Source organism: Rutilus rutilus, assembly GCF_951802725.1.
Source record: "Rutilus rutilus genome assembly, chromosome: 9".
Lineage (NCBI taxonomy): Eukaryota > Metazoa > Chordata > Actinopteri > Cypriniformes > Leuciscidae > Rutilus > Rutilus rutilus.
The window spans coordinates 9,171,073-9,191,082 of record NC_140223.1 but is presented as its reverse complement, the minus strand read 5'-3'; the positions used below and the strand labels follow the sequence as shown (position 1 = coordinate 9,191,082).

Sequence of the window (20,010 nt, the reverse complement as noted above, 5' to 3'; positions counted from 1 at the left end):
TCTTTCTCTCTCTTTCTGCTCTAGCTGTTGTCTATGGGCATGATGACAGAATACTACCATTTCTTTTTTACCACTCTGGTGAGTTTCTTACATGGTTTCTTTGAGTTTTTCTTTGGTTGTGTCATTGTTTTGACTAACTAAATGTGTTCTGCTGGTTTGTATTTAGTGTTCTTCAATGTTTTCAGTCTCTAGATACTGTAGTGAGGATGTATTTTTGTAGGCCAACCTGTAAGTTCGCATCACTCTGGTTCCCCTGATAAAAACCCAATAGGATTTTTCCATTTTCCTTTTGGATTGTTGCCAAAAAAATAAGCTCTGTTATGAACAAATTTGATTGTTACACATTTTGTTCATCATGATAATATTCACAAGTGAACACAACTTTTATGTATTTTGAAGCCTAAATATAGTCATCAGAAGTAAAAAGCAAAAGTTAGGCTATTAACAAACTGGTAAAACTTTACAATAATGTTTCATTTGTTAACATTAGTTAATGTTTTAACTAACATGAACCAACAATGAGCAATACATTTGTTACAGTATTAATTAATCTTTGTTGATGTTAGTTAATAAAAATACAGCTATTCATTAGGGATGCATGATATATCAGCCACCATATCGGTATCGGCCGATATATGTTCATTTTTAATTTAAGAAAATTTGGCCGATATATTTAAGCCGATAAATAATGGATTATTTCCTTCAGTTGAGGCACTTCAGATGGACACTGTTCGCCATTAAGGGTTTGAATTGCTTGAAATAACTTCAAAAAGGAAAATACAGTAAAGTGCAACATGTGCAGCACAAGACTGCCATATAAGCTGCATTACATTATAATGAGAACATCATTATAATTGTGATCTTGGGACATGGCTGTTAATGGTGACTTGTTTTGTAATCAGGATCTCAAAAATCATATAAAAATTTGGATTTAGATTTATCGGCCAATATATCGGTTATCGGCTTTCAAATATAAAGAATTATCGGTTATCGGTATTGGCCAAAATGTTCATATTGGTGCATCCATACTGTTCATTGTTTGTTCATGTTGCATTAACTAATGTTAACATATTAGTAAATGTTGAAATTAACATTAACTAAGATTAATAAATGCTGTAGAAGTATTGTTCATTCTAAGTTCATGTTACCTAAAATAGTTAACTAATGGTAACTAATGAACCGCATTGTAAAGTGTTACCAACAAACTATACCATGATCGCACGACTTACTGCTTATTATTTTATGATGTAGAATAAAATATGAACATATCTTGAGCTTCTGTTAACCAGACCTTATTTCAGGCATTTAAACAGAAACTCACTGACTTCAGGACGATGGAACCGGATGTGCTAAAATGCTCATTTCTGGGGTTTGGCCTACAAAAATACGTCATCCCTGCTGCACTCAATAGCTAGAAAACAAATATTCTTTCTAAAGCGTTTAATTTCATCTGTAAGGAGTGAGGTCATGTATTGATATGCCACAGGATCTGTTTGCGCTGGACCTGGAGCCGTACAGATACAGCGGGGTGAACATGACGGGTTTCCGTCTGCTCAACATCGGCAACCCTCAGGTGGCGTCAGTGGTGGAGAAATGGTCCATGGAGCGACTGCAGGCTCCACCTAAACCTGAGACCGGCCTGCTGGACGGAATGATGACAGTCTGTCCATCCTCTATATATATCATCATATTACAGATAGTCAAGTTTTACTCTATTCTAGTACAAAAAAAAAATGGTACAAAGCAACACTATGGTATTTTGACATATACTATCCCAGCAAACAGGGAACATTGCCTGGTCTTTAATAATGTTCTCAAAACGTTAACATACAGTGTACTAAACCAAGAAAGTACTGGTTATATGTGACCCTGGATCACAAAACCAGTCACAAGTCGCACGGGTATATTTGTGGCAATAGCCAACAATACATTGTATGGGTCAAAATGATAAATTCTTCTTTTATGCCAAAAATCATTAGGATATTAAGTAAAGATCATGTTCCATGAAGATATTTTGTAAATTTCCTACCGTAAATATATAAAACATTTATTTTTGTGAGTGAATGCAGCACAATCGCGAAACTTTAATGGAGATTTTCTCAATGTTTAGATTTTTTTGCACCCTCAGATTCCAGATTTTCAATAGTTGTATCTCAGCCAAATATTGTCCTATCCTAACAAATCATACATCAATGGAAAGCTTATGCTGGTTTTGTGGTCCAGGGTCACATATAAGGTAACTACATGGGTTAAGGTTAAGTTTAGTGTTAGTGCCTAGTTATGATAGTTATTATAATTACTATAATATGTACATATGTACATGCGGAACAGGACTGTAAAATAAAGTGCTACCAACATTATTTATACATCGTTCAAGGAGAGTGTGTTTTTTTTCTTTCGGAAAACGTTTTAGTTCGACGTTCATGTTAATTTTTTAAATGTTAAATGTAAATGTTTAAATGTTTCGGAATGTTCAGAAAACATTCAAAAGTAACATTTCCATAATGTTGGTGGATGTAGAATGATAAAATGGAATGTTTCCTTAACATAATCAAGAAAAAAAACGTTTTTGAAACATTTTTAAAAAAACATTCAGAACATATTTCTGTTAGCTTGGATGATACTGAATGATTAGTTATATTATAGTTATACATGTATAATATATATATGATATATGTCATGATATCATGGCACTCCAAGGTAGATAGCATGTTTTTACCATAGTCCAAAAAAGACATCTTCACAAAATGGTTTTACCATAATACTTGATCAAATTATACATTATTGTGCATTGACCAAGTCCAGTTTATATACTGATGTTTCAAAGCAGTTTCACATTAATAAACACGAAAATAACACAAAATTCTTCAATTATGAAACAAATTCAATTTCAGCTCTACAGAAGAAACGACTGCTTAGTTTAGTTCAGTGTTAGTTTAGTTTAGTAACAGTGTCAATGTTGCAAAGTTATGAAATGAACTCAATTGAACTGTAAAGCAGCTCTATAGAAGATAATAGTGTCATTATTCAGCTTGAGTCAGTTCAGTGTTGATTCAGCTCAGTTCAATAAGTGTCCGTCAATTCAAGTTTTCTTGAATGAATGAATGAATGAATGAGGCATTTATATAGCGCTTTCATATGTACTACTGTACATCCAAAGTGCTTTACAATAATATCAGGGGATCTCTTGTTCCCTGTTCTCTTGCTGATCTCTTGTTCTCAGTGTCAGTGCAGTAAAATCGATAATATTTCTTAATATCAAGTGTCTTTTGAACCCAGAATTGAATTTAGAAAGAAGTGAGTCATTATTTGAACAGATTGATCTAGTGTAGTAGCATGTCTGATGAATCATGTCTCTGTGTGTGCCTCAGACTGAAGCAGCGTTGATGTACGACGCGGTGTATATGGTCGCGGCCGCGTCCCAGCGAGCGTCTCAGATCACCGTGAGCTCACTGCAGTGTCACCGGCACAAACCCTGGCGCTTCGGATCCAGGTTCATCAGCCTGTTCAAAGAGGTAAATGCTCCTGCTTAAAGGGATGGTTCGTAGTAATTTCAACCTGGGTCCTTTGCACCATGACCTTGAGCCAAACACCCCCTCAGAAGCCTTTTTTCCCTTGGTCGAACATTATTAAAGTTAGAGCTTATTTAGAGATATCAGCCGAATGGCTTAGTGCAGGCGCTAATGGATCCAAGGTTGTATCTGGTAAATTACCCCACTAATAATGCCCAGAATGGTACCAAACTTCTACAGTAGTACAAATAGGTTCTGTACTCATAAAACGAGGTATTGGAAAGTTTGTAAGTACATCAGGAGTTTATTTAAATAACACTTGCCTGACATTTCATGCTAACGCTAACCTGGACGTCGAGGTCACTTCCGTGATTTGGGAAAAGCTCGTAAAAGTCCTTTGCAAAACTCACAAGTGTAAGGGAAAAGCTAGTGAATTTAACACTCCATTTGATAGCTGGATGATATTCGAAATACTTTTTAAGTGTTGATCTGAAAATACAAGCATTTATAAAACGTTCAAAATTCAGCTAAACGTTTTAAACGTCGTTACACTACATCCTTATGCATCGCTTTCTGCCAGGACTTTTACGGGCTTTTCCCAAATCTCGGAAGTAACCTCGACGTGCGGGTTAGTGGTAGCATGAGACATCAGGCAAGTGTTATTTAAATAAACTCCCGATGTACTTACAAACTTTCCAATGCCTCGTTTTATGAGTACAGAATCTATTTGTACTACTGTAGAAGTTTGGTACCATTCTGGGCATTATTAGTGGGGTAATTTACGAGATACAACCTTGGATCCATTAGCGCCTGCACTAAGCCATTCGTCTGATATCTCTTAATAAGCTCTAACTTTAATAATGTTCGACTAAGGGGAAAAAAAGCCTCTGGGTGTGTTTGGCTCGAGGTCATGGTGCAAAGGACCCTAGGTTGAAATGACTCCAAACCATCCCTTTTAAACCCTTGTGCCCAAAATGAAAAGGTTCACCCCCCAAAAAAATTCAGTCATCATTCACTCATCATGTACATTTGAATGACACATGGATGAGTAAATGATGACAGAATTATCATATATAATCTTTTAAACCGTGTCAGACACTCCTGAACTTGGATAGAGGGTTCAGTCCAAATGCATGAGTACTCAGTTTTCTGGAAAGTGTTTTGCGGCACTTCTAAACAGCTGCGGTGATTTATGTACAGACACTCTCTCTCTCCCAATGACATCTTCCAAGTGTTCTTGTCTTCCTGTTTTGGAGGAGGTATTGTTGAGTCAGCATGTTGGCATTGCAGGCTGGAGGATGAATGTGTGTTGGACGAGTCGAGTGTGTAATGACTCCAGCTGAATTACTGATGCTGGCTGTGCGGGTGAACTCATTATAGTTGAGGATGTCTTCATTTAAAGGTGAAGCGTGTCATTTCTGCTCCACTAGAGGCACACAATGGAATTGTAACCGAATAGGCCGATATAACATGGACTCAACCAATAGAGTGAATTTGGCAAGAGCCAAATGACGTCCGCCTCTGTGGACCTATGGGTGGAGTTGTGTTTAGTGATGGGGTTATGGGTAGGTTAGGGTGTTTTTGGATCTTCTAGCTCCACCCATCGTCTTTGCAGCGAGCAATCTCTCGAATTTGGGGGCGGGATTACCTGTTTGGCTGAACCATGACCGGTGTGGAAGGATGTTTTTTTTTTTATATATATATATATATATATAATAATGGGAATGTTTTTTTAATGTATTTTACAATTATTTATTTATTTATTTACAATAATTGGGTAGGTTAGGTTAGTTTTTTTTATGTAAATATATTTTTTTATGTTGTTCTCCTCAGATATTTATTTGGAGATGTTTTTCTCTTTATATTGTCTCAAAATAGTTTTTCTATTTTGCCTATTTACTTTAATAAACAGATCATGGAGTGCAGCAAGGAATGGATCATAGTTTTTATTTTATTACATTTTTCTGTCATTTACTGGCATGTTCCTGTTTAAGGAAGATGGGTTTTAAAGGTTTTAAAATGTATTATTTATGGTATTTAAAAAATTAACAAAAAACAACAACAACAATAATTATTATTATTATTATTATTATTATTATTACAAATACATTTGTTTTAAAAAAAATAATAATAATAGTAAAAACAATTAAAAAGGAATGAATTTATTATTATTATTATCATCATCATTATTATTGTTAATCATGAATTGACAGGTATTTTAAAAGCAAACTAAAAACATCAGTTATTATTTATAATAATTTATAAATAATTTATTTAAACAACCAATAACAACAACAACAATAATAATTATTATTATTATTATTATTAAATTAATAAAAACAAACAAAAAAGTTTTAGAGCCATAAAAGTATATTTTTAGTTAAGTTTGTATGTAGTTTTTCCAGATTACAAAATGTTTTGTTAAATTTTAATTCCATTCCAGCACAGCTCTAGATGTTTTCTGACACTTTCACTGAACTCGATGTTAGTGAATGCATCTCTGAAGTTGTTTAATCCAGTGCTGGTGGTGATGATGATGATGATGTCATCTTCTTGATCTTAATGAGAGCCACTGGTACAGTTAGTACAGGCTAAGCACAGCTGGGTCTGGTGTGTTTAATCTTGGCCTGTTGGTAATTGGAGCTCACTGTACATGCGATCGAGAGCAGGATGTGATAAAAAAGGAAGGATCTAGTGAGATTTACACCAGAGAATAATGACTAGAACAAATCTGGACAAAGGTCATGCGGTCTCAGTGTAAGTATATGAAGCAAGTCTTTTAAGATCTCCACTACTGTATGTGAAGATTATGAATGCTACCCACCCCACAGCAAATGAAAGAAATAATCCACTGGATTTGCACATCAGGCTTTACTGAATGTCTGTTGACTATATAGGCGCTGCATCCTTGTAAATTCACATGTTCTGGGAAGATCCACTGTTGGGGAGATCGGTCTCTCCATTTGGAGAGTATCCAAACGTATCCACTCCGTGAGGTTCATTATAGAGTCCATTTGCTAACAACTCCTTGCAGAACAGAGCTGATCTATTGCTCTGGGCACTTCGTTGATCATGTGACTATTTGTGATCTATGGATCTCTAGATTGTTTCTCTTAGCTGTTTGTCACTGGGTGAATGGGTCTGCTTTAGACAGATGATAAAAAGCAGAGATAAATTTTGAAGGTAGCAAGGTTGAAGACACGTGTAGTGGTAGCGGGCACTATAAATAATGTTTAATTATTTAAGTAAATAAGGAAAGAGAACAGGGATTTGTTGGAGAAATATAAACCTTAACCACACATAGACGCCAAACAGGGAGTATAAACGAGACACAGGTGTAAATCATAAGTAACCATAGAAACAAACTAGGGAGTAATGAGTAACCAAGGAAGTTATGGTTTACATTTCAATTTAACTTTACACATTACAAGCCTTATCCTAAGGTCCTGGCACTACAAAGTGCTTGTTTGTCATTTATTTATTTATTTACTATAATTATTAACTAGAATTCATTGAATTAATAATAATAATAGAATAATGGGAAATAAATATTTAATGTATTTTACATTTATTGATTGATTTATTTACAATAATTAATTAAATGAATAATAATTTTATTTAATAAAAATATTGATATATTTAATATAAATTCAAAGTGCTTGTTAGAAAAATAATTGTATGTTTTATATAATAAATAAATGCATTAAATTATCAAATTTATAATATTTTGAATTAATTAATTAATTTAATTAATTTACTTATAAAGAATTCATTAAATAAACGATAATAATAGAATAATATAACAAATAATTTTATGTATTTTAAAATTATTTATTTATTTACAATAATTTATTAAATGAATAGTTATTTTATTATTTTATTTAATAAATATGATTATTTACTTCATATAAATACAAGGTTTTCTATTTATAAAATGTATTAAATTAATCATATTTTTATTTTATGAATTAATGTATTTCATGTTGTTGTTTTTTTGACAAAAAAATTATTTTACTAAAATAATCTATTAAGAATCTCATTCCCTCTCTCTCAATCTTATACCCTAGGCCTATAAAAAATACAAAAATAATGTCAGAAAGCCCCCCAAAACGCACAACAGTGTGTGTGAGCTAATACAGAGAGGTAAAGTTATAAACACTGGGCTGGTTTTGTACCAAACACACATTCTCAATAATGATGATGATAATAATGCTGCCGAGTTTTTACGACCCCCTCATGTTTAATCTAAAATCAGATCCTCTTTTCTCTTCTCCTCACTTCTGCAGGCTCAGTGGAACGGCCTGACCGGACAGATAGTTATAAACAAGACGGACGGCTTGAGGAAAGATTTTGATCTCGACATCATCAGCCTGAAAGAGGATGGGATGGAAAAGGTAAAAGCAGAAGATGCTCCCATGATCTTCACCTGTCTAAGCCACTTATCTTAATATGTGTCATACTGTACATGTCAAATCTTGGCTTTTTCTTTTCTTTTCACAAGCAGTTTATGGAAAGTGGTCGTTTTAACAAAGTATGGAGGAAGGTTTGTATTGAATATCAGAAATGTGACGTTCAAGTCCCTTTTCCCCTTGCAAAATGTACCATGGTACTGAATGATTGCCTTGTTATTTTCTAGAAAGCATGGTATTACCATGGTACTTTTTTCATCCGTGCCCCTCAACCTGCTGACACCTCTTGTGCTGGTTTGTTTTAAGTCTCATTAGAGACACATGGCTTAGTTATGGATTATAGTTAGTTTTTTGACACTCAAAGTTATTACTTCAACTTATTACTCAATTACTCAAACTCTCAGTCTGTGGCTCAAAGCCAGCAGCTTCCAAGAGCTCTGCATGCAGTTATGAAATATCACATCACTCATAGAGTCAACAATGCAGAGAGCTTATTTTATTAAACATCTGTTTATGAGCACTAATCGCACTCTCTTAATGTATGTTTTAAAAGAGCGTTCAGACAGTGGTGACGTAGCGTAGCAAATGAAGCTATACTGCGGTACACAGAAACACAGAGAGCATCTCAGAGGAGAGACTGGATTTATATCAGTGGATCATGTAAAAGACGGCGTGAATAGATGGATGATGGTGATGTGAAGCACTTGCTTTTGCTCAGTAATATATGTGGTAGATAACTAAAAAATTCAGTCTGTTTATTATAAGGCTCATTGCTCTCTAGATTTATTTTCCCTCAGACATAATGCATTAATTTGCTTCATTTATTTCAATTTATTTTCCCTTGTCTTGTTTTCCTTTTACCTTTTTTTTTCCATTATTTGTTTGTTAGTCTATTTATTTATTTACAAGAAGTAAATCATAGATTTAATAAATGTCTTTATTTTTTTAATATCAACACAATGTTCTTGTCAGGAAAATATAATTTAGTGTATTTATATTATAAATAAATACGTAGATTTATAAAATGTATTAAACTAATTTATAATTTTATGTAAGTGGGTTTTTTAAAACAATTTATTAAGAAAATATTTTTATCTCATAATAATGTTATTATAATTATGTTATATATGTATGTATATGTGTATATATATATTCATACAGTACATATCTCAATTATATAATATACATATATAATATATATATACTGTATATATACATATGTGTGTGTGTGTGTGTGTGTGTGTGTATATGTATACATATATACAGTACATATCTCTTAATTATATTATATTTTATAATTCAGAAATTACACAATTCACCTTTAAATATAATTTTAAACCACAGACATTTGAATACTCTACATACATTTAAAATCTCTGATCATATTTAAATGAATATTGTCATCTAGTCAGATTAATAATGGGTGAATTATTCCTTTAATCTGTCCTCTAAAAAGCATGAAATGTTTTTACTGTGGTTTTGCTTCTGTTTAGATTGGTGTGTGGAACTCAAACACTGGCCTTAACCTGACAGACAGTAACAAAGACAAAAACGCCAATGTGACCGACTCCATGGCCAACCGGACACTTGTTGTCACCACGATTCTGGTAGGAACTAGCCGACTCACATCAACAAGACCTAGAGACTGCACATGCTGATAGTGTTGTTGCCCTTGCAGGAAAACCCATATGTGATGTACAAGAAGTCAGATAAGCCGCTGTATGGGAACGACCGGTTTGAAGGATACTGTCTGGACCTGCTGAAGGAGTTGTCCAATATCCTGGGCTTTTCCTATGAGGTCAAACTGGTGTCTGACGGGAAATATGGAGCCCAGAATGATAAAGGAGAGTGGAACGGCATGGTCAGAGAGCTAATCGATCATGTAAGTCAAAATGAAGAGTTTTGCTGCTTTTAGTCCATGGCTGTATGTATGCTAGTGTCCTCATCAAGCCGTTTCATCTGGGGCCGGTTTCACAAAGATAGACTTTGACTATGGCTTAGATATAGTAGATAGTCAGACTTCAGATAGACATCAAAATCAGACCGTTGCACAAAGCACTTAAGACTCTGACTATCTTAAGTAGGACTACACTGCAATGCATTCTGGGTAAAATAAGACACTTTTCAAAACAAAAAACATGGCGGATCGAGTAAAAGCTGTTAAAGCTGCAAAGACTCAGTATATGTCAAACCTTGTGCAAAATAACTGTCACAAACCTCATGTCCTTTTTAATGTGTTAAATAGGATCATCAATCCCCCTGAACATACTGGCATTATTCCTAGTGGCATTCTGTGTGACAGATTTTGTAAATTCTTCACTGATAAGGTGTCCAGTATCCGGGCATTAACCTGTTGTTTTGCGCCAGATCCCAGTATCATACCCTTATGTTCAGCTATTTTTGAAGATTTTATGCCAATATCTTTGTCTGATTTGTCAAAGACGATCCAATGTTTAAGACCTTCGGTCTGTTCATTGGACAGCCTTCCAGCAAAGCTTTTTAAAGATGTTTTTGACACTGTTGGGCCTTATATTTTAAATCTGATAAACATGTCTCTTTCAACTGGGTCCGTCCCAGCAGCTTTTAAAAAGGCCATTGTACAACCCCTCCTAAAAAAACACAATTTGGACCCCTCTGTTTTGTCCAACTACAGGCCAGTTTCTAAGCTGCCTTTTTTTATCTAAAGTTCTAGAAAAAGTGGTTTATACGCAACTTTTACTGCACCTCAATTCCAACAACATCTTTGAAAAATTCCAGTCTGGTTTTAAATCTTGTCACAGTACGGACACTGCTCTTTTAAAAGTTTTTAATGATCTTCTTTTAATTTCTGATTCTGGGAGCTCTGCTGTGTTAGTGCTTTTAGATCTGACTGCAGCGTTCGATACGGTTGACCACAAGATTTTATTGTCAAGACTCGAGTCCTGTGCACTGTGTGCAGGCATTAAAGGCACAGCTCTGAAGTGGTTTCAGTCATATCTGACAGACAGGTCTTTTTCTGTAAACCTCGGGCCTTTTTACTCAAGTAAAGCACCGATTAACAGCGGGGTGCCTCAAGGCTCAATTTTAGGCCCAGTCTTGTTTTCGCTGTATATGCTGCCCATGGGATCAATTTTCCAAAAATACAACATTTCCTTTCACTGCTTTGCAGATGACGTCCAAATTTATTTACCTCTGAATACTAAAACAAATTCAGTTGAAGCACTGAGAAAATGTCTACTTGAAATAAAAGATTGGATGTCACAAAAATGTTTACACTTAAATGACAAAAAAACTGAAGTTGTAACTTTTGGGGAGCCCGATGTCTCGATGGTTTGAACAGTGCTCTTGGCCCACTATTCTCAAACTGCCGCCCGTGTGTAAAAAGTCTTGGTGTTGTCATTGATAGTTCGTTTAAACTCGACAAACAGATTAGCTCAGTGGTAAAAACAAGCTTCTTTCAGCTTAGACTTCTTGGGAAGGTTACCTACCCCATAGTCAACTGGAAAAAGTTGTGCATGCCCTGATCACAAATCGCCTGGACTATTGTAACTCTTTGTACTATGGCCTTGAACAGTCTTCAGTCTTTAGTTCAAAATGCAGCTGCACGCCTGCTGACAGGGAAAAAGCACTGTGACCACATCACCCCTGTACTGTCGTCTCTCCACTGGTTGCCTGTCGCTTTCAGAATCCATTTTAAGTTCTTATTGTTTGTTTTTAAATCTTTAAATGGATTGGCACCATCATATTTATCTGATATGTTGATTTTGCATACCCCGGTCAGAGCACTTAGGTCTACTGACCAGTTGCTTTTAGACTGTCCAAGATCCAGACTGAAAACCAGAGGGGATAGAGCTTTTTCAGTACTAGGTCCTAAGCTCTGGAATTCTCTTCCTCTTAATATTAAAGCAGCTAGCTCTATCGAGAAATTTAAATCACTTTTAAAAACTCATCTTTTTGCACTGGCTTTTAACGTAAGCTGAGCTTTTTTGGTATATTCTGTTTTAGAAGTTTTTTTTTCCTTTTCTTCTTTCTTTTTGGTTAATTGTTATGCTTTCTATCTTATGCTGTTACCTGTATCTGTACAGCACTTTGGGGCAGTAGTGACTGCTTGTTAAATGTGCTTTATAAATAAACTTTGACCTTGACCTTGAGTAAGCGCATTCAGCTGCTCAGTGCAGTTTACCCCAGCGGAAAATATGTGTTTGTTGGAGGAGTTTAACAGTTACAAGGACATTTTACTTGGGAAATTTAGCGGAGAATGTAGTAACAAGAAGAAATGTTTAAATTATGAGCCATTTTCCCTTTTCTTTTGGCTGTTTGTAATGTAACTGATTGTTACTGCTGGTTGCCAAGGTAACATAGAGTCTTAGACCTAAGTTAGCCTGGGGGTAAAGGTGTCTAAGTTTTTTGTGAAACAGTCTAACTTGCATTAGACTAGTTTTAGTTTTTGAGCAAATTTTAGACTTGTGACCGGTCTAAAATAGCTTTGTGAAACCGGCCCCTGATCTTAAAGAGTCAAGAAAGTTCCTATGAATTAATTCTCACTGGCTTCATCACAGGTGGCAGATTTGGCCGTAGCGCCGCTCACCATCACTTACGTGAGAGAGAAAGTCATCGATTTTTCCAAGCCCTTCATGACTCTGGGAATCTCCATTCTCTACCACAAACCCAATGGCACGAATCCAGGTGTGTTCTCGTTCCTGAACCCGCTCTCTCCGGACATCTGGATGTACGTGTTGCTGGCCTGCCTCGGGGTCAGCTGTGTGCTGTTCGTCATCGCCAGGTACTGATCGGTTTAACACATTTTAACCTTTAGATTGGATTCAATTCAATTCTATACGTTTTGCGGTTAATTAGCTAATTAGTGTTTTACTGGCCAGCTCAAAAACTTGGCCAGCTCATTTTAAATGCAAATACAGTGGTACTTTTATTGCAGTTAACTCTTCTAAAACTTCAGTTACATTTTCTTAAAAACGTTTCTGTCAAATTCAAGCACATGTCCAGTATTTATAATGCCCAAATTGAAAAACTCAATATTTTCAGAAATATAATATTTGTCTGGATGAATCTTGTCATGCAACTCTCTCTCTCTCTATATATTTTTCCTCTCTGAAGTATTGTAATATATAATTTCCTCCTTTGGTCTCCCGCCTGTTCTTTGGGTTTTGTAGTTTTTGTCAGATCTCTGGGCCTCTATTTGGGCTATTTATTGAGCGTCAAAAAAATCTTTAAAGAAAACCTTTATTTTTTGTTGGTGGGAACAGGGCCGGATTTACCTCATATTGTGACATAGACAAAATAAATTTTTGGGCCCCTCCAATACGGCCTTGTGTGGGAAAAAGAATATAACATGAAAAAGGTTGAGAACATGACACAAATTATCTCAAATATAAAAGATTGCTTTGTAAATTTTATCAGTATTCAGTATTTTATCAGTTTTATCAGTATTGTCTCTTATATATATATATATATATATATATAATAAATAAAATAAAAATGGCAAATATGAATGATCAGTTTAATACATGAAAGTAAAGCACAAAGAAGTACAAATTAATTCAGCGCCACATATTGTCCAGATGTCTGGAGTGGAAAGGGTTAATCAGTTAAATGGGGTTATGGAGTTATGAGCATGTATGTTAGAAAGGGAGTCCGGGTTTTAGAGAATGATGTGTTGGGTTGATGGAGGGAATATCTAATTTTCTCGAGTCTAATGAAATACGAGGCATTATAAATCCATCAAGAATGTGATAGTGATGGGGGATTTTCCACTTAAGCAAGATCTGTTGTCTGGACAGCAATCATATAGAGAAGTCAAACAGCGGTCAGGACACCAAACACACCAGGGAAAGATGAGGGCAAAATGTTAGAAGAAAAAATATGATGCATTGCAAATTACATAATCAAATCAAAAACAATGATGCAATATCAAATTATTGATTTTATGGATGTTTATTGTCTGAGTAAAATACAGTTTATTTCATGTATTGTGAAATAATGGCTGGCATTTTGTTGGTGACGGTTAGTGGTGATAATATTAGAGGGATTATATTGAATATTCACAATAAATCTGTGGTGATTGTGATTTTGCTGATAAAATGAACAATAATTGTGGATATTGTGATTTTTTTTTATAATAATTTTTGTTGTTTTATTAGTGTCTATGTTTTAAACTTCACAAGCAAAATCCGTTAGTGTTGGCAAGTAGGAAAGCATTAAAATATGTTAACATTGAATTTTTTAAGAATTTTATGTAGATAATTCAAATTACATCAAGGGACCTTATTATTAACTTTGACTGAAAACTATAATTCAGTGGTTCTGTTATCAATGACAAATGTCTTATATTGAAATGTGAGTTATGTGCATATACAGTAAATGTTGAGTGTGTTTGTGTGTCTCTGCAGGTTTACTCCGTATGAATGGTACAACCCTCATCCCTGCAACCCTGACTCTGATGTGGTCGAGAACAACTTCACCTTGATCAACAGTGTCTGGTTTGGGGTTGGAGCCCTTATGCAGCAGGGTATGAGATTTAACACCTGTGCTTTCCTTCTGTAGAGGAATGTCCAAATGTGTTACAATCTACACATGTACAATATCCAGAAACTATCTATCTATCTATCTATCTATCTATCTATCTATCTATCTATCTATCTATCTATCTATCTATCTATCTATCTATCTATCTATCTATCTATCTATCTATCTATCTATCTATCTATCTATCTATCTATCTATCTATCTATCTATCTATCTGTCTGTCTGTCTGTCTGTCTGTCTGTCTGTCTATCTGTCTATCTATCTATCTTTTTTATGTTAGCTAAAACAAGTTATATAAACTATATTATATTTGTGTTTTGAAACCAATTTTTTGGTTTAACCACTTACATTTTCTGTTTTTTATTTAATTATTTAAGACCACAACTTTATTCATTTGTTTTATTTAATAAAATGTAAATTTAATTTAATTTAATTTAACTTTTTATTTAATTTAATTTAATTTAATTTAATTTTGAACACACAAGTCGAAACAAAATAACAATAAAACAGCGAAAAACATTCTTGACTTTTAACCAGCATTTTTAACCTCTCGTTTGTTAACTGGTTGAATATTTCTCGTGGTCAGGATCGGAGTTGATGCCCAAGGCTTTGTCCACCAGGATTGTTGGAGGGATCTGGTGGTTCTTCACCCTCATCATCATCTCGTCCTACACGGCTAACCTGGCCGCCTTCCTCACCGTGGAGCGAATGGACTCGCCCATAGACTCGGCCGATGACCTGGCCAAACAGACCAAGATTGAGTACGGCGCCGTGAGGGATGGATCCACTATGACTTTCTTTAAGGTTAGGCAACTTTTAGATCAGGCAATCCAGGTCTCATATACAAAATTCGGCCTGTTTAAACATATGATGCAGTATCTGTGTGTTTTGTGATACATTGGTTTGGCACTGAATTGAGAGAAGTGGTTTTTGACAGCATCTCCACCTCCAGACACTCAGACCTGTGATCTTACATGCACAGATTGGCGGGAATGATTACAGGACACGAACCTCAGCCAGCGGGAATTCAACATGTACAGAGCGAATTAAAGCAGCTTATAGAGGAAGAGAGGGTTATGAGGACATCTGCCACAGCACTGACTAAGAAGGATTTTATGGCATAAGCACTGGAAGTCCAGTAGTAAGATCAGCGTACTGTACATTTATTCACAGCGGAAACAATAAACGTGTCTGAAACGCTGCTCATCTTCTAAAAACCATTCAATTTCAAATGGAAAATTTGCTCTATGGCTGTAAATAATTTCATATGGTTTTTGAAAATAGAGATTGTAAATATTGTCTTATGGAAAGTGATAGTTTTGGCTCTTAAATATGATTATAAAATGGATAGTTCTGGTCCTGGAAGGTGGTTGGTGATACTGTGCCTAATAAATGTATATATCAACTATATCAGAAACAACTATGAAACTTAGTTTACATTTCACCAATAGATCTATTTATGACACTTTATGAATCTGATGAATAAAATATCATATTAATAAAATACTTAAAAAATACTTATATAATACAACCTCTCCTATTTTATTCCTTAACTAGATGATCAACATTTAAAACTGTAAAATAGTTGATATACTCAAAAAAACAAAAACAAAGACTAATGAACTAGATTAATTTGCAGAAAAATACAAATATTTTTAATGATTAATAATTGGTGCCTTTTATCATATTGTGTTGCTGAAATTTTATAAAAGCAATAAAACACTTTAGATTGTTTTTACAGACAATACTTTTATTTTAACATTCAAAACTATAAAATTGTTGATATACTCACAAACACAAAGGCAAAAATATTCAAAAAGAATATTTTTAATGATTAATAATTAGTGTCTTTTTCAAAATGCTGTTGCTTTTGTATAAAAGCAATAAAACACTTTGTTTTGTACAGACGAAACTTTTAATATAAATTTTATTTTATTTTATTTCATCTGATAAAGTCTGTCAGTGTCTGACACAACTAGTGTATTTTTCAAAAGTCTGCCACACACCTTCAAGTATACTTGCATTAAAAGTTGTAATTTATGCATTTGTCATTTGGGTATATATTCCCTTGAAAATCTTACCCATGCACTTGCTCTACAATAAAGCTATGACGTATCTTTCCCAGAAATCAAAGATCTCCACCTACGAGAAGATGTGGGCGTTCATGAGCAGCCGGAAGAACACAGCGCTGGTGAAGAACAACCGCGAGGGAATCCAGCGTGTGTTGACCACAGACTACGCTCTCCTGATGGAGTCCACCAGCATCGAGTACATCAGCCAGAGGAACTGCAACCTCACACAGATCGGCGGACTCATCGACTCCAAGGGCTACGGAGTGGGCACTCCTATCGGTACGCGCACATCAAACTATGATGGTCAAAAGTGTTTCAGAAGAAACTGCATCATGTAGTAGCATTTGAATCACCTGGTGTTGTTTAAAAATGAAAAAATAATAAGTTGAAAATGATACTTATGATATGATTGAATCAACCTGAGTAAATTGAGTTACACCAGTGGGAATCGTTTTTAAAGGTCAGATCTGGTATGTAAACCACACACACACACACACACACACACACACACACACACACACACACACACACACACACACACACACACACACACACACACACACACACACACACATATATATACTAATTCTCCTTAAGGTCTCTAAATTAACTTTATTACAGTATCAATAAATATCAATAAATTGGTAACATTTAATAAGGTCTCATTTGTTAACATTGATTAATGCTGTGTTTTAGAGCACTTATTAATCTTTGTTAATGTTAGTTAATAGAAGTATGTCAGTTCACAGTGCATTAGGTAATCTTGACTTTAATGTAGCTAATGTTTACAAATGAAGCCTTGTAAAGTGTTACTAATAAATCTTTATAAATATTCTGTCAAAAACTTTTAGTTAGTTTTCAGTTTTATTTTCTTTCAGTTAGAGAAACCATAATTTGAACCAGTGATATTTTGTAATATTTCATCATATTTATTCACATGTCAATAAATCAGTGTGGTGAATAATGCTGATTACAGAAATGCAAAAATGTTGTTCACCTTTAAACTTGTCAAATAAAAGTATTGGCCTTTTGAAAATATTTAGAAATGACAAATCCTAGAAAAATGGACTTGAAGCATTGTTATTTTTTTACTATTTTGTACCTTAGATTTGATTTTTTATATTTTAATATATTTTGGTTTATTTTGTATTTGAACTTTTATATTGTAGTTAAAGATTTAGTATTTATGTTGTGTTTTTGTCATTTTTTTTATTAGATTTGTGTTTTTAAAAATATGTTTATATAATAAAAAAAAAAAAAAAAAGTGTTATTTTAGTACTTCAAATAAACCAGTGTTATTTTAGTATCTTTGAGATATTATTATAGTTTTTTATTCATATTGTGCATCATTTTTTATTTAAAGTGTTAGTTGTCTTGTGTGTTTTTGTCATTTTAAGTAGTTTTTTTTTTAGGTCTATATAGTTTTTATAAATTTTTATTTCCGTTGTAATTACTTTAGTACATCAAGTGGAAAGTCAATTAAAATTAGAAATGTTGCCTAAATAAAAAGTTTTTTATATTTCATTTTATTTTATTTCAGTTAACGTTTGTTTCAAGCAACACATGTTCTTTTATGGTTTTAGCTGGCTATAATAATCCTGAAATAAACAACAAAAATGTAAAAAAAAATTACAAATACGTTTTGTTATACGGTTAAACTCTCTTCACATCCTGATGGCAATCAATAATAGAAGTGGTCTAAATATTAAAACGTGTGAAACAATATTAAAACGTGATCTCCTGAGGTAGTCTCGTGACGCTTTGCAGACTCTGCTCTGTGTGTGTGTGTGTGTGTGTTCATGTGTTTTGAAGGAGGCGTGTCTTTGTAGATGCTCTTTTTCATGGCTTTGGTTTTAGATACTGATAATAACCCTGGGCTTCTGTCAGGTTCCCCGTATCGTGACAAGGTGACCATCGCCATCCTGCAGTTACAGGAGGAGGGGAAACTCCACATGATGAAGGAGAAGTGGTGGCGAGGAAACGGCTGTCCCGAGGAGGACAGTAAAGAGGCCAGCGCTCTGGGTGTGGAGAACATCGGAGGAATCTTCATCGTTCTGGCGGCCGGACTCGTCCTCTCCGTGTTCGTGGCCATCGGGGAGTTCGTCTATAGGTCCAGGAAGAACCTGGACATCGAGGAGGTGAGCGTGGGACAGTGTGAATGGCACAATAAGTACTGATGTAGGAGCTGGTGGACGTCACAGGACTTCAGTTTCACACTTTTGCTCCTCGACTCTCCTAAAGCCGGACAGACACTGACTGAACATTACCTGCGGTGTTACATGATGTCAGCTGTGTTATAACCGGGGGCGACGTTGGACACTGAGCAAAGTTTTAAACATCAACTTTTTTTATTTTACATTTTCAGATGTATTTTCAGAGATGGACAATGAGATGAAAAGTCAGTGAAATATGAATAAAGAGAGGAGTGTTAGTTTAAGGTGAACTGCAGTTCAATTATCACACCAGTTAATATATTGTAGAGTAGCTCGCATCCATGTAGTTTGTATTTAGATTTAAAGGACTTGAACATTTTATTCTTTACAGACATGTTCCTTCTTAATCTAATTTATGATAAGCCATGTCTGTGGGTTTTATTATAGGTGATGTGAGTAATTTTTCCATGTTAAAATGTTCATTTCAAGCTTAATTTGCAGAGTCATTTATAAGTCGTTCATTCAACGGTTGATTTTCCCGAACAACAGTTTTAACATGCCTGAAATGTCAAATGGTAGATGGAAAAGTCATTTATTTCATTTGGCGATACAGAAATTACATACTTCACCTTTAAAGGCTCATGCTGACCGGTTTAGCCTTTCTCTTATAAAATGGCTTATTTTATTTCACGACTGTTGGTAACATTTGTCTTAAAGCCGTGTGTTATATGAACCCCTTGTTTATGTCTATAATGCAGATTTAACATGCAGATCCAGCATTGCGGACGTCCTAACAAGTCATTTTTCAAGTAAATTTTTCTGAAATTGAAAATGCTGTGCTGATCATACGCAACGCATACGTTTAATGTGCAACGTAGTGTGGATGAATGGATTTGGATCTGCAACACAACACAAATGTTTTTGTCGCGGCTCTTTTTGTGTTCGCAGAGATTTTAAACCTCAGATTAACAGACTGGTTATGTTTTATTCAGTCTACTGGTGCAAGACTTTTGTCTTCATTTTTCATCATCCTTTCTGTATTTTGTATTGGTTGACACTTATGAAAATGCATATAAATATTTTATCACATTGAAATGATTTCTTTACGAGAACAATATATGTGTTTTCTTTGGATTCTTTGATTAATTTCCTTTTTTTATTATTTGCCTCTTGTAGTCGATCAGATATTTAATGTTTTTTTCACAGATGGACTTTCAATCTTCTGCCTCTGAAACTAAAATGGACGTGTGTTTTATTATTGATCCACTTTGCTGATGGGCTTATACTGGGAAAACCCGATCATCGATTTCTATCAATAAAATCAAGTAATGAAAACGACAAA

At 34.6% G+C, this 20,010-nt stretch overlaps 1 protein-coding gene across 3 annotated transcripts in view; it reads left to right on the top strand.

The window, feature by feature from the left end:
• grik1b (glutamate receptor, ionotropic, kainate 1b) overlaps window positions 1–20,007 on the top strand; it is a 37,994-nt gene extending 17,987 nt beyond the window's left edge. The window contains exons 5-16 of one of the 3 annotated variants that reach the window (XM_084418608.1): window positions 25–78; window positions 1,487–1,660; window positions 3,372–3,515; window positions 7,799–7,906; window positions 8,017–8,055; window positions 9,415–9,528; window positions 9,600–9,803; window positions 12,460–12,683; window positions 14,308–14,426; window positions 15,030–15,247; window positions 16,569–16,794; window positions 18,403–20,007. In XM_084418608.1, coding sequence (XP_084274734.1) covers window positions 25–78; window positions 1,487–1,660; window positions 3,372–3,515; window positions 7,799–7,906; window positions 8,017–8,055; window positions 9,415–9,528; window positions 9,600–9,803; window positions 12,460–12,683; window positions 14,308–14,426; window positions 15,030–15,247; window positions 16,569–16,794; window positions 18,403–18,692 — 1,914 coding nt within the window. In that variant the 3' untranslated portion in view covers window positions 18,693–20,007. Of the gene's footprint in view, window positions 1–24; window positions 79–1,486; window positions 1,661–3,371; window positions 3,516–7,798; window positions 7,907–8,013; window positions 8,056–9,414; window positions 9,529–9,599; window positions 9,804–12,459; window positions 12,684–14,307; window positions 14,427–15,029; window positions 15,248–16,568; window positions 16,795–18,402 lie in introns of all 3 variants that reach the window. The other 2 variants (XM_084418607.1, XM_084418609.1) reach the window with 2 other exon arrangements.
• The last annotated feature ends 3 nt before the right edge of the window (window positions 20,008–20,010 follow it).